The sequence below is a fragment of the Coptis chinensis genome, chromosome 6 (genome assembly GCF_015680905.1).
Source record: "Coptis chinensis isolate HL-2020 chromosome 6, ASM1568090v1, whole genome shotgun sequence".
NCBI classification, from domain to species: Eukaryota; Viridiplantae; Streptophyta; class Magnoliopsida; order Ranunculales; family Ranunculaceae; genus Coptis; species Coptis chinensis.
Window position 1 is genome coordinate 38,106,623 of NC_141461.1, and position 15,367 is coordinate 38,121,989.

The following is a 15,367-nucleotide window of genomic DNA, read 5'->3' on the forward strand; positions in this document are numbered from 1 at the left end:
TGTATATTCGAAGTTTTTATTAATATGATTAGGGGAGTTGGGAAGAGTATTGCACCTCTCCCTGTTTTGATAACAAAGATCATGATGAGTTTGAGAGCAACTCTGAAAACTGAGCGTACTATGATTAAGTTGCTTACTTAATGTCATAAGATATTAACCGCGGTTCGAAAGTTTGGAGGTTGCCTGGAGAAAGGGTAGTGGAAGAGACTGAGTCGGATGATGAGGAGGACACGGCATGTTTTGATGTCGATGCCTTGGAGAGATGTAATTCTGATTTAGAACGTATGTCAGTGATTCATCTTGGCATGTGTTCTCTTAATACTATTTTGTGAAAATCTCCGAATTCGGCAGACTACCATACATCATAACTATGAGAGTCGTGCCCAGCACGAGGATGAGTGTTGGGAAGAGATGAAGGCAGAGATGGAAGCACAGTGCAAGTTTCGAGAAGAAATGATTGATCGATTTCCACCCCACGGGGGTTCTTCTTCTGAGGAGGCATCTGTGAGGCACGAGCGTCGTCGCCAAAGGACGGATGGCTCGGGCCCATCGGGAACTCAAGCCCAATCTTCATCTCATGGTCCATTTTCAACCAGTAGTGCGTGGTTTAGAGAATTTATTGATTGATGTTGTTTTTATTAGTTCGGATGTTAAGTTTTGAATTCAGTAGTTAAATTTGAATTCGGTAGTTAATTCTATTTGAATTTCGAGTTTTAATTTAATTTGGTTCTTTTCAAATTATGCATTGATTTTAGTGTTAATCCCACCTTCCCAAATTGTTTGGGGGTGGTATTATTTCTTCTAGCATGATTTTTATATGATCCACAATTTTAGAAGTAGTTTTGATGTGATTGTTGGGAATGTTGCCAATACTGGCATGCCTATAATTAGATTTTGTGGTAGGATGAAATTTCACAGACTTAGGAAGTTACTATTCTAAATTCAATCTAAAAGATATTAGGTTTGTTTTAGAATAATGAATATGGGTTGTTTCCGTTTTAGGTTTTGGAAATATTTTGTTTCTGGCAATTGCCTTAAACCTTTTTAGCAACTTGTCGATTCGTTTTAGAAACTAAAACCCTATATAAACTTCCTCCATTCTACACTCAAAACCCACACATCTCACTTTCATCTCTCACTTTTCACTCCCATTTTTTTCCTCTTTTTATTCTTCACTTCAGCACTCATACTACCCGAAGCGCCACCTGTGCTTGAACCACCTGTGACTCGATTTAGTGAGGAGCACGACCCACGCCCATCTCAAGCTAAAAGTGAGTGCGCCTTGCGCCTAAGTTCCTAGAACTCGATCATAGTCAGAGCGCACCCCGTGCCCTGACCTCCTTAGGCACGAAAAATTCAGATTTTTTGTGGGTTGTTCTAGGATCGTTGCAGCTGTTCTAGAGAGTAGTTTTGTGATGACATCTCCTACAGTCATACCGGAAAAGTCTTTCGAAGACTTGTTGGGAAGCGAGACTTATGGAAGTTGGTTCCGCGACAAGATCTTGCAGTTAGGATAGCAGCATCTACTGGTAAATGACAACGACTCGTATTCACCTCAGCTTACTGCATTTTTCTACAATAATATTACTTTCTATTGTAACCAAGATGGAGAACAAAAATTTTCCCTTGCAATTGAAGACACGACAATGGAATTCAGTAAGTCTTTGGTAGCATTAGTTTCTGGATTACCCTTGCTTGATCCAATGCACACGTGGGGATATATGACCGATAATGCATACCTCTATGACTATACATATTTCCATGAGTATTATGGGGGAGGGGTGTTTCGTGTAATGGACCAATGGCGATATAGCATAGCCCTTGGTAGCCTGTCCCTGAATGTAGGAACCACCATGTTATTCATCCTAATGAATATTTTAGAGGAGTGGCAGTTGAATTCTGCAAGTTGTACCGCTGGTGACATTTTCCTTGCTTTAGCTGAGGGACGTCGCTGATATGACATTCCCAGAGTACTAGTGGCTAGTCTAAAGAGAGCCCAAAACATGAGGCATAAGTATCTTCTTATGCCTGTTTTGGTTTGCCACATCATGCACGGTTGTTTACCTGAATTCTGTACCCAGTTCACGGATTGGAAAAGGGTTGAAGTCATGAGACCCACCAATTGGGTGGTTCGTTCATTTCGAGTTATGACTTAGCCAGGTTGGCAGGTGCAACCTCATTTGGTTGCTCCTTACACCCCATCAAACCTAGCAACACTCGACAGGTTAGCACGAGTTGATGACACACGGCGATGGGCTTGGCAAGTTATCATGGCATGGCAGGACGCGAAGGAACATCATCTCTTTGATGAGGATGACGTTTAAACGCTGGAGAGGTGGTAAGTTTTTATTTCAGTTAGTGTCTGCTTATGTCCCAAGCAATTTCATTCTTGTTATCCCCATAACGGGTGGAACTCCTATAGAGTTGCGTCTGTTTTTCTTTTTCTATATTAGTATATTTAACCTTGTTTTGCAGATATTCCAGAATTTCACGCATTTCCATGGTATTTTTCTGCCCTTTTTATTTCAATACTTTGAAAACAAAGCATGCTTCTTGTTTGGAGGTGGCATAGAAACAGGTGTAATTAAAGCATCTGTTAGAATATAGATATGTACAATATGCACTCGTTTTCTAGTTAAAAATGCAAAAATTTCAAAAAAATAAAATAAAATATGTCATGTTATACACTTAGGAATATTGGTATTGTTTTTTTTCTCTATGTTCTTAATAATCTAGAAGTCTCACGTAGTTTTTGCATTAGAATAGTTTTTAGAAACTTAGGATAATATGTACGTAATAACTTTTGCATCTATCTATAAATATATTACATGAGTATCTATGATTGTTTGGCAGTAAGTTTCTGAAATCTAGGCTAGAGTACTTATTCTACAAAATCTGTGAGAATATAGCCTAAAGCCTTATATGAGCGAAACATTTGAGAATGACACAAGGGAAAAGTAAAATCCGGATAGAGAAATCACACGTCCACTTACTTGATCACTGTACCATATCCTAAGCGAGAATTTAGGCCCTCTTTGGATCGATATAGCCAGAAATTCAAACCTATAAATTATTTTCCGCTAGTCGCCCCTTCGAGCCTTTCTTTAGCTTTTCATAAACCGTAAATCCTTTACCCTGCTACAAAAACAAAACAAAATAAAAAATCAACCTACCCATTATAGAATGAGTCTAAGAATAGGATGAGTGAAGAAAAGAGAAAGGAAAAACATGTGTAAACAAAAATTAGTTAGTTGCTTCAAAAAAGAAAAAGAAAAGAAGTTTCCATCCAAAGAAAAGAAAAGAAAAATGAAAATAAAACAAAATAAAAACTCCAAAAATAGAATAAAAAAAAGTCAAAAAGCTAAAATAAAAAGGCTAAGGATGGAAACAAAGTGTAGAAGCAAAAGAACAAGGGTTTCTCTAGTTAAGTAATATGAAGACCCTATTATCTCAGATTTGTCCTTTTTGAATATCTATTTCTTTCCTTCTTAAATCATCTCCTAATCCCTGCAACACCTAATAAAGACCTCTAGCTCAATTAGGAATAGGTTAGTGTGATAGTAAGTGGCAGATGTGTTTGATCGAACCCGGCTTCCTTGTGTGTCATTAAGATTGTAAGGTAAAGTGTACCCACTACGCACTGGAGTAGCGAAACTGAGCGGAAAAATCAGAATGGTTTTTGTCTTGACATTTATGTGAGGACCTACTTAAGGACGCTATTCCGAGTTTTCAGAAACGGGCCTGCTAGTGCATTTTATAGTATTACTCATTGTATATATGTTTATTCGTAGATAATTGATTATTATGCATATATTAGTTTAGGTTTCGACTTGATTATTCTGTATTCATTGCTAGTAAGATGTATAGATAATTAAGACATAAAGAAGGAAACAATAGTTTTATTTCTTAGTCATTGTAGTATAGATGAAGTTTGTGAGTACCTTCACTAGAAAACTCTCACGAGGCTATAACTCATCCACTAGGGAATTCCTAGTGGTTTGAGGCCTTGTTGCATATGGTCTTAGTTGTTAATCTAGTTTTGAATTCTTGATTAGTTCAAATTAATAAATTTACAATCTTTATATCATGTCTTGCTTAAATTCGTATAGAAATGATAGTTTAATGACTTAAGGCTAAACCTCCATTAGAGGGGTTTGAGGAAGCCTTGATGAAAACTTGATTTTTGCTAGCTTAGAAATCGTCATGATAATCTATTCAATTCTAAAAAGTAATTAGTTCACCATGAGAATGGGTTTGATTGCTTCACATGCTAGTTATTATTTGGTAGAGATTGCCATGAATAATTAGGGATTAGAAATACCATTTTGTTATGCGAAAGCATTGAAATTTAGATCACGACGAATCTTCGCTAGTTAATTAAGTTGAGTTACGGTGGAATCAATCCCCCCTAATTCCTTATCATACAGTCAAATTAGAAATTGCGTAGTTTGAATTATCGTATCTTGTTAGTATAATTTCCATCGTAGTATAATTCCCACATTACTCTCATTAACTTTGGATAGACCGATAATCTTAGAAAACATTGAATTCTAAAGAACTAGGAGTGAAACAAATCTTCTACTCCAACTCTATTGCGGTAGCATCGAGAGTGTAGAAAACTTTGATAACACAGTCTAAAAGAGTTTTAGTTTTACTTACGTTTGAGTCTCGTTACTTATTTGTAGGTAAAACTATCATTTTACTTTTTATCAAATCTCGCGAAAGCAAGAGATGGTCCTCTCAGGTATTGTATAGAACCACTTCAGTGCTTTGCCTTTTAAGCTTGAAGAAAATGATCGACACAGCACGGAATCCCAATACTCAATTCCGTGATATATCAAGAACTGGCATCTGTAGTTGAAGAGATGGTCCATGGGGTCTGTGGTCCCATCATATTGTGTGAATTTAGGATTTTTGAATTTTGGAGGTAATGGCACCCTCTCTATTTCCTTTTTCAGCAGGTTTGGACCTACATTATCAGCCAATTTACTAACCGACGCTGACACTTTCTCCAGAAGCTGGTCCCCGAACTGCCTCTGCATCATATCTTGCACCATTTCTTTTGTGATTGGCTGGGGTGCTTGTTTACCTCTTCCTCTTGCACCACCTTTAGTGTCGATTTTGCCACTGACTGTACTTCTTCGAGGTGGTTTTTTCTCACTTCCTCGATATGGCTCTTCTTCGCCACTAGGGTGCCTGAACTCGATTCAACCCCATCTTTCTCATACATATCATCCACCATACGCCTCTCATTTTCTGCCCTTACAGCTTTTTTTTTGCTATTAGAGCTTTGTTCTACTTTTCCAACTCCTTAAACTTTTTTAACAGAATTTGCAACAAAACCTCTTCCTCATGCACTTCTTCTACTTCCTCTACTAATCTGCGTACTTAACGTCTTGTTCTTCTTTCCTGATTCTTTGATGTGCTTGCTTCATTTACTACACTCTTACTAACTGGTGCACGTTTACTAGGAGCAATTGATCAATAACTCACACTGAACAGATCAACAAGATCGCACTACTAAAGGGAGAAAAACCGAAACTTGATCTTTCAAGCTGAAGTAGCATGGACAGCGCCAATGTAATGATCAAGGGTGTTTTTGTAGATGAAAAGGTTGATATATTAAGATCGAAGAACGATTTGATATGAACTAAGTAAAATTTTATTGATATCTAATAGCGATTACAAACTCTCTCTGGTTTCTCTCTTTCTCTCTCTAGTTTACAATATTTTTGTGGAAATGTTCGAATGAATCTTCTTTATTCTGATCATCACTTTATATAGTCTTCCAGTTGTAGTCTTGTCCAATTAGGTCCTAACACATGTCCATTCTCTTCTTCCTCCTCTTCTTCCCGCTCAAACCTGTAACATATGAAATTAACTAGAGACATTTCGAGTTAGTTCTGGAATTACGGGCTGAAATATCAACCTGACGATATTTGCCCACGAAAACTTGTATACTAATATACTATCCATGTTGTTGAGGCTATTAATCACAAATGTTACTCAAATGGAAATCGATTATTTCAATCTGATGATGATGATTGTGACTTTGAATGTTGTCATGGGGGTAAATAAAGGGCAAGAATTTAAAGTAAAATGTTTGTATGAGTTTTTGAGAACCATTTGATCATTGTGGCAAATGGTTCTCAAAAACTACAAAAGTATCGAATTACAATTCATTAATCATTTTTTTTTTTCAATTTTAAGAAGTAAAGAAGGAAAAAGAATACTTATTAAGTTTAGGTTTCATTGTACAACGAGCTAAAAAAAATTATATATTTTTCTCTTTTTATATGTCTTAGTGATGAAAACTATCTATAAAAGTAATTAGATATAATAGCCTCTACCTTGTCAATTGATAGTGATAGAATGAAATCCGGATAAATGCCAAGACCTATTACGGGTATAAAGATACAGATTGAAACAAAAAGTTCTCGTGGTCCAGAATCCAAAAAATTTAAATTTGGATCATAAAATTGCTTGTTTTCATAGAACATCTGACGTAACATTGATAATGAATAAATAGGATTTAATATCATTCCAATTGTCGTTACAAAAGTAATTAGTATTTTTGGCATTAAAAGAAATTTTTGGCTCGTAATGAGCCAAAAAAAAAACTATCAATTCTGCAACAAAGCCACTCATTCTAGGCAATGCAAGAGAAGCCATTGACAAGCTGCTGAACATTGTAAATATTTTTGGCATTGGGATAGCTATTCCTCCCATTTCTTCGAGATAAACAAGACATATTCTATCGTAACTCGTTCCTACCAAGAAAAAAAGTGCAGAGCCAATAAATCCATGAGAGATCATTTGTAAAATGGCTCTGTTGAGTCCTGCATCAGTTATGGAACCAATTCCTATAATTATGAAACCTATATGAGATACAGAGGAATAAGCAATTCTCTTTTTTAAATTGCGATGATCGACCGGGAGATGTTGAAGTTGCATAGATTATTTGAATTACCTACTATCATCAACTAGGGAGAAAATATAGAATGAGCAATAATTCCATATGGATCTGAACCAATCCATATGTGATAAATATAAAAAGATAGTTTACCTACGAAATGAACGATGAAACTCAAAACGTAATTAAACTAAAACTTATGCGTGTCTATATTTATCAAGTTTTCTACTCTCAGTTCTATCGAAATAGAGTGGAGTAACAAATTCGTTCCACTCCTAGTTCTCTAGCATGGAATGTTTTCTAGTCAACTAATCGGTCTTAAGTCTAATGAGAGGTTTACGAGGGGAATTCTATACTACGAGGTGAATTCAATTAACAAATTACGAATAACGAAATGAGAGAATGCTAAGGGTTTGAATCTAGATAAAGAATTAAAGGGAATTGAATCTACCTTAACTCGACTTAATCCTACTAACAAAGACTCATCGTGATCCCAAATTGAATGCTTCGCATATCAAAATAGTAATTATAATCCCCAATTATACATGGCATTTCTACCAATTCATAACTAGCATGTGAGCGATTAAACCCATTCTCATGGTGAATTAATTATTTCAAGAGTGGAATAATTATCACGACGATTTCTAAGTTTAACAAAGATCAAGCGTCATCAAGGCTTCTTTAACCCCTTTAATGGAGGTTTAGCCTTGATTCATACTACTATCATTTCCCATTGATTTAAAACTAGACATCATATAGAAATTCTATTCTTATGCAATTTATCTAAACAATGATTGAACTCTCAGGTAATAACTAGGAAATGAATAACAAGTAATAAAGGAATTTAAATCTAAACAATTGTAAATGACAAAAATCGAAATTGACAAACTAACTATTTTATTTATCAAACTAATTAAGAACAATGATTCTAAGAGTTTAATCTAAAACAAAAATTGAATTTAAACTAAACTTAATTTAATTAATGAAAACTAGATCTAGAATTATCTATACTTTTAGGTCTAACTAGCTACCATTAACAAAGAGCTAAGCTTTGGTTTTTATATGTTCAGATCCAAAAATCGTGCATGGGCTTGGAGTCATGTTTCGGGCCAAAGAATCAGGCCCAAAACCCAATACTTTCAGTCCAAAAAGGCCTCTTCAACTACAGTTGACTTCGACAGACTTTTCGTCCCCTTCTTCCCCTCTGATTGGGCCAAGGCTTGGACCATTGGAAAACTCTTTCCGAGCCGGTCGTTTTGACATAAGGTAGACCCAATTCCGAGGTCTGAGTCCAAAGATACGGCCTTCGGAAGTTCTGCTAACTTTGTGTGCTATTTCTACCCGCGTTGACTTTGACTTTTCAGCTTTGACCGGGATTTAGAAAGGCTTTGTCTTCTTGAATCTTGGCCTTTAATCACAGAACTCCTTAGCAACCAAACATTGCTCCTTTATCTCATCAAAGTGGCACATTTCTGCACATAATTGACTTTGAAACCTGAAACGCATAAAAACACGTAATCAATATTAACTCTTACTTATTATTCACATAATTGGTCTAAAAGTACAATTGTTAAGGGGTTAAAACTATAGTTTTGGGCTCTTATCAATATGCTCCCATTTTTAATAAGATTCCGGCTAAAAACATACATGTGCTGTAATGTGCTTCTCCATGGGTATCTGGTAACCATGTATGTATGGGTATAATTGGTAATTTTACAACATAAGCAATAAGAAATCCAAAATATAATATTATTTCTAATGTCGCAAGATATGATTGATTGGCTGATGCTTCAAAATTTAATGTTGGCTCATTGGAACCATATAAACCCATACCTAGAACCAGGGTCGACCATGAGGACAGTCCACACAGGCGGCCGGCTGGGGCCCCAAAAGTTTACCTAATATTAGGACCCCCATGGCTGAAAGCAGTTGTGGTCAATTATTTTAGAGAGTCGGCCCAACATAAATCATCAAACACATATTTGGCCCAATAGCAAAACCCCATCGATACTAAACTTTAGATAGTCTTGTTCTCCACGACTGATGACTCCACTTCTCCTCTCAAGTCTCAATCTCTCGACTCTCGATCTCTGCAATTTTCTAAGGTATGAGTTCTCTAACTTGCACTCCACGGTCTCCACGGTCTCCACTCCTCTCTCTTTTAACAGTATACCTGCAACTCCCAAGTAAGTAGTAGTCTTTTGTTTACTACTTTAATTAATTGATACATATTAATTCCTTAAAATTTTAATCATACTTATTTGCAAAGTAATAAGTATTTTTTTAACTATTCTATGGTTCTATTTAATTCCCTTTTCTTTTAGTTTGAGATGACTAGACATTAATAGCTACTATTTTGTATGTATTTTGTGTGTAAGCAACTAAGCTGGGGTTATGGTGATTTTTTAATTAATCATATCAATGTTTGATTGTTTGTGAATTTTAATTGTCAGTCTGCCATCATGCGTTCGAAACCTCCGGCTAGAAAGTATCCTTCTGGCGCTGAGAAAAGGAAAAAAAAGCAACGATTAGACGATGCCGCTCAATCCCAAATGGGAGATATACTAAATTTTTTCGGTAACAAAGGACAAGTAGAAAGTTCAAGTGAAACAGTAGCAGTTGATGTCGAACAAAGGAATGACGATGATAATGGAGAGCATGAACTGAACGAAGATGTTGAGCCTTTGGTGAATGAAGATGTTAAACCTTTAGCGAATGAAAATGTTGAACCTTTGGTGAATGATAATGATGAGCCTTTAGTGAATGACGATCTCGATCAAGATACAAATGAGAATACATAACATATACCTATCCACTACTTTGATCCAGCAAATTGGGACAATATTGATCAAAATCTTAGAGATTTACTTGTCGAAAAGGGTCTTATAAGAATTATTAATGTTGATTTTCCCAGAAATCACCTTGGCAGACATTTCTCTTCGAAGCATTACACTTGAATAATGCCAAATGGATTTAAAAAGATAGAACTTGGCTCGTATATTCTGTTTCTTTGGACAGGGTCTTTTGTTTTTGTTGTAAGTTGTTAAAGCAACACACGAACACTTCTCAATTGGACAGTGAAGGGTATTGTGACTAGCATAACCTAAGTAGAAGGTTTCAAAGCATCAATCATCTCCAGAGCATCTTCTTTATTGGAATAGTTGGTATGAACTAAAGAAGAGAATTGACAAGAATGAAACAATTGACAAAAAAATGCAAGAAGAAATCATCAAAGAGAGGGAACATTGGCGACAAGTGTTACTACGTATACTTGCTTTAGTGAAAGCACTTGCTAAAGGTAATTTAGCTTTTCGTGGGAAGAATGAGAAGATTTATGATGAAAATAATGGGATTTTTTTAAGTTTAATTGAAATGATTGCTGAATTTGATCCAATACTGAAAGAGCACATTCGGCGCATAGACAGTGTTCGTGCAGTTCGACATCAAGCTCCGAAAATAAGAGATGTGTTAGTTTACTTGGTTGTAAACAATGACGATATTAAAACAAATAGTGAAGCTGAGTCACTAGCGATACATGAAATTGAGAGTTTTGAGTTTTTGCTTGCCATGGTAATTTGGCATTATTTACTTTTTGCTGTTAACTCTGTTAGCAAAACAATTCAAACTGAAGACATGCAGATTGATGTGGCTATACATGAAATGAGAAGACTTATTTCTATTCTTGAGAAGTATAGAGAAACCAGATTCGAAGAAGCCATGACAGAAGCTAAGGATATTGTAACTATGATGGAAATTCAACCAGTTTTTCGTGAAAGGCGGATCATTCGTAGAAAAAAATAGTTCGACGAGAACGTTAGTGAAGATGTGACACAATCAGCTGAAGAATCGAGTTAACTACTTCTTATTCATATTAGACCAAGCTATTTCTTCATTCAAGAGTAGATTTGAGTAGTTCGAAGTGTATGAGAAATTTTTTAGGTTCTTGTTTGATTTGGAGAAGTTAAAGGTTACAGATATAAATAGCTTAAAGACTTCTTGCATTAATCTTGAAGAGTTTTTGAAATATGACGGTGTTTCTGATATTGACGGGATAGATTTATTTCAGAGTTAAGAATCATGAGAGAACTTTTACCAGATAACACAAAGAAAGCAATGGACGTGCTAAATCATTTAAAGTCACGGGATAACTGTTTTCCAAATGCTTCGGTTGCATACAGAATTTTGTTGACTATATCAGTTACTATCGTATCTGCAGAAAGAAATTTTTCAAAGCTAAAGTTGATCAAATCTTACCTTCAATCGAGCATGTCTCAAGAAAGATTAAATGGATTAGCTATGTTATCTATTGAAAAGTCTTTAGTATAAAAACTTGATCATGAAGATTTAATTAGTGATTTCGCAGCTAGAAACGTAAGAAGACTAGCTTTTCAGTAATGCGTAGTTTTTGTAATTGAATTTTGGTGTGAATTTGTTGATGTTTAACCACACATTTGATTTCGTAAGAGTACGAAGGAATTTGGACTTAATTTTTTATCAAATAAGAAAAAAAAAATTGGCTTATGCATTTTTCATCATTTATCGGTGTAGAGGCCACACTTTAGGATCTCGCCTAGGGCTCCCCAAAACTCAGGGCTGCCCCTGCTTAGAATTCCCATTAAGAGAAAAATAGAACCCCACGGTGTACAAAATAAACTTTCTAGCATAGTACAAACGTTTCTTCCCTCCCCACACCCACCCACCCCCCGGCATGGATAGAAGTAGGTAGGCGGGAATTAATTCTAACTCCCACATGATTAAAAAAAAAAGTAAAATATCCTGAGAAGAAAATGATCCTATTTGACCGTTGTACATTGCTAACATGAGGAAATAGAACAATTTTGAATTTCGAGTAACTAGCCAAGCCGCTAAAGTGGCTAAAGTAGTGATGAATCCCGTTGAGTAAAATGGGTTCTATGGAAAGCCCATCCATTCCTAGTCTCCAGTGAAAATCAAAATAATTTATTCATTTGTAATCCTGTTCTAATTGAATTAATGGATCGTCCAATTGGAAATGATAACAAAATGCGTAGGTCAGAAGCGATACAATTTCTATTGATCAATGTTCTCAATGCGAGACCACTATTTTCGATTCCCTAGCATAACTCGTCTCCTTGTTTCTCCTCTCTCATGAGCTATTAATCAGATGAGAAGTGAGATTCACGAACATCTCCTCACTGCAAGGAATCGTAAGCCCACCCATTGGATGATCATATCCAAACTCTTCCTCGGCTTTACTTAGCAAGTCTTGGAATGAAGGTTGGTTCAAGTATGATATTGGAACCACGTAACGCTTCTTCCTGATCTGGTTCTAACTTCTAACTCAATCAGGATGAAAAAAAATTAGTTAATGGTCACCATTATTTATCATCTGTTGCGTGACATTGTGCGTTCTTGTACCTACCATTTGGAAAGCCTTATTTGATTTAAATCGACAGGTCCTGGTTTCAAGACAAACATTACAAACTGGCCCATTCAGTGTAAGGTATATGTTTTCTCATACATCCATTCTTGTGGTTTTGGATGGCTTTGCTTTTAAAGAGACTCTGTTTGTCAATACATTATATAGCGGTTGTTCTACAATACAGCAAGTGGGCAGACATTGATTACCCTGTTTTCCGTCCATCCGGTAGGCTAGAAGTCCACTTCCACAGTTAGGGAGTCCCTGGTTTGAGTACTGCTTTATTGTTCCAGGTAGGGCATCCTGTTGCAGAAGAACAATGGATTAATGGGACCATCAAGTACACAAAGTTTAAATTATCAGACAACCTCATATGATCCATAGCCTCTTCCGCTAATGAAACATTAGGTGAATGCTCATTTTCTCTGTCATTATTAAGTACTTGCTCTGCATAAATCTCAAGCTAGTCCAGTCTTTCTATCATCTCAAGTCTAACCGACTCTTTTTGGTAGGACACAATGTTGGCAACATAATACAAATCATTGCGACCACTTGTACATGGTAGTAAGGGAATTATTAACCATGTGGTTCTTCACTACTCTCATGATGAGGAAATTCCATAAGTCCATTTCATCTCTATATATGCACACCTATGTCTGCTCTGTTCACCATCCAACTCCCAAGTTCTCAAATCATTTCTTTAATTCTTCAGACCCTTTAGACACTTCTTTTCCTTTTTCTTGCAGCATCCAATGGCTTTTGGTTTACCAGCTATTATTTCTCATCCTAAGAGAAGTCTTCGACTGTCTCTGTCAAATACGGAAAACTCCATTGTTCCTAAAGGTTACATTGCAGTTTATGTTGGAGAGAGCAGCGAGAAGAAACGATTTGTGGTTCCAATATCATACTTGAACCATCCCTTGTTCCATGACTTGTTAAATCAAGCTGAGGAAGAGTTTGGATTCAATCATCCAATGGGTGGTCTCACAATTCCATGCGACGAAGAGACCTTCATTGATGTAACTAGTCAGTTGAATTAGATGCGAGTTAGATGATTAGCAAACACGGCGGATATGGTTGCATTTGGACCGATCATCCCAATTTTTACTATCAAACATTTTGAGAAATCTAGTTGCTAACAACGTAAATACTTTAGTGTAAAAGATATGAGAGGCAGAAAGAGTGTCTCCTCTAAACATATCATTCAATATAACAATTTCTTCTTATGCTACATTCTACTTTTGACTTATTTTGTTTTTGTACTTCTCATATTTTGATTTGTATACATTGATTGTCCCAATGTTTGTAAGTATCAATCAATCTGGAAAGTGTAGACCAGCAATTCTAGGAAATTTTAGTATGATCAACAACTAAAATTTTCTAAACGAAAAATGAAGATACAACTAAATTCTTAAATTTGAGAGATGATGGATTTGGTATGTCTAGTTATTTACAATAATTCAAATTGCTGAGCTTTTTCACCAACAAATTTCGTCTCTTCGTTCCTCCTCCTCTCTAGCTGATTTTAGAGCCAGCAAATTATGTCCCTTCATTCCTCCTCTGTCATAAACTGTTGTTCAAATGAGAAGTGAGATTCATGAACTTCTCTTCACTGCATGGAATCGTAAGATCACCATTGGATGATCATAATCTAAATTTGATTTAGATCGATAGTTGTTGATTTCAAGACAAACATTACAAACTGGTCTAGTCAATGTAAGGCATACGGTTTCTCATGCATACATTTTTGCAGTTTTAGCTGGATACTTCAGCTTTTAAAGATTGTTTGTCACGACATTATATTGTGGTTGTTCTTCAATTGAACAAGTAGGCGCAAATTGATTCGGCTGTTTTCCATCTAGCCAATAGCTAGGTTAGTAGTCCGTTGTGATGTGGGTTTTCCATAATTAGGGAATCCTTGGTTAATTAGAGTATTGTTCCAAAACTGTTGTTCAAATGAGAAGTGAGATTCATGAACTTCTCTTCACTGCATGGAATCGTAAGATCACCATTGGATGATCATAATCTAAATTTGATTTAGATCGATAGTTGTTGATTTCAAGACAAACATTACAAACTGGTCTAGTCAATGTAAGGCATACGGTTTCTCATGCATACATTTTTGCAGTTTTAGCTGGATACTTCAGCTTTTAAAGATTGTTTGTCACGACATTATATTGTGGTTGTTCTTCAATTGAACAAGTAGGCGCAAATTGATTCGGCTGTTTTCCATCTAGCCAATAGCTAGGTTAGTAGTCCACTTCCATAATTAGGGAATCCTTGGTTAATTAGAGTATTGTTTACTTGTTCCAGATTTTTTTCACACGCCAAGTATGGATATATTATAAATAAAAGAATATTACATCGAGAGTGTTGTTGTTACATGGTTGTTAAAGCAAATAAAATACTACAAGCAGAGGCTAGTCGAATCTATAGTATGTCTTGAAAGGACATTCAATAGCTAGGACGAAGTCAGGCCTAGTAGTTCTCCATAGGCAGTCTCCTGTACTCGTGAGTGCACCCTTTTTTTGCTGCAGATCGAGTCGGCTCCAAAGTTTGCTTCTCTTAGAGTATGAGTGATATTGTTCCATCTGTAATGTTGCTCTCTGCTATTGTGCTTTCACAGTCCAAGGTAGAGTCCCACCTTTAACCGCCAGAATCACAGCAATAGAATCACTCTCAATCCAAAACTTATTCCATCCTTTGTCTAGCTACTGCCATTTCCATAGCCAGTACTACGGCAGTGCGCGCATTCAGCCTCAAATTTGTAACGACACCTAGTCCATGCACTAGTATTGCCAAAAGTTCAACTTGTGAGTTTCTGAAAATGGCGCCTGCACCTCCAACACCTGGGTTACCAATAGATGAGCCGTCAGTGTTTTCTTGTTCCAAGTAGGGCATCCTGTTGCAGCAAAACAACGGATCAGTGGGACCAACACAAAGTTTCGAATATCAGACAAACTCAAATGACCCATTACATGGCATGTCTATGAGCTTACCTCTTAGCTAATGAAACATTAGGTGATTTCTCATTTTCCATCATTAATAAGGAGTTG

General features: G+C 36.3%; 2 protein-coding genes across 2 annotated transcripts; one reads left to right on the forward strand and one right to left on the reverse strand.

The window, feature by feature from the left end:
- Positions 1 to 11,926: 11,926 nt before the first annotated feature.
- Positions 11,927 to 12,385, reverse strand: LOC147492865 (auxin-responsive protein SAUR24-like). The gene is made up of 2 exons (XM_086567673.1): positions 12,315 to 12,385; positions 11,927 to 12,210 (listed from the first exon to the last, which is right to left on the reverse strand). Exons 1-2 carry the CDS (start codon positions 12,383 to 12,385, stop codon positions 12,039 to 12,041), a joined length of 243 nt encoding a protein of 80 aa, XP_086423799.1. The 3' UTR covers positions 11,927 to 12,038.
- Positions 12,386 to 13,063: 678 nt separating this feature from the next.
- LOC147492866 (auxin-responsive protein SAUR21-like) lies at positions 13,064 to 13,351 on the forward strand. Its single transcript, XM_086567674.1, has one exon. It carries the CDS (start codon positions 13,064 to 13,066, stop codon positions 13,349 to 13,351), a length of 288 nt encoding a protein of 95 aa, XP_086423800.1.
- The last annotated feature ends 2,016 nt before the right edge of the window (positions 13,352 to 15,367 follow it).

Coding starts and splice junctions, on each gene's coding strand:
- LOC147492865 (XM_086567673.1), bottom strand. CDS start 12,385: ATGGGCCAGTTTGTAATGTTTGTCTTGAAACCAGGACCTGTCGATTTA. Junction 12,211..12,314: donor CAAATAAGGCTTTCCAAATG/GTAGGTACAAGA, acceptor GAACCAGATCAG/GAAGAAGCGTTACGTGGTTC.
- LOC147492866 (XM_086567674.1), top strand. CDS start 13,064: ATGGCTTTTGGTTTACCAGCTATTATTTCTCATCCTAAGAGAAGTCTT.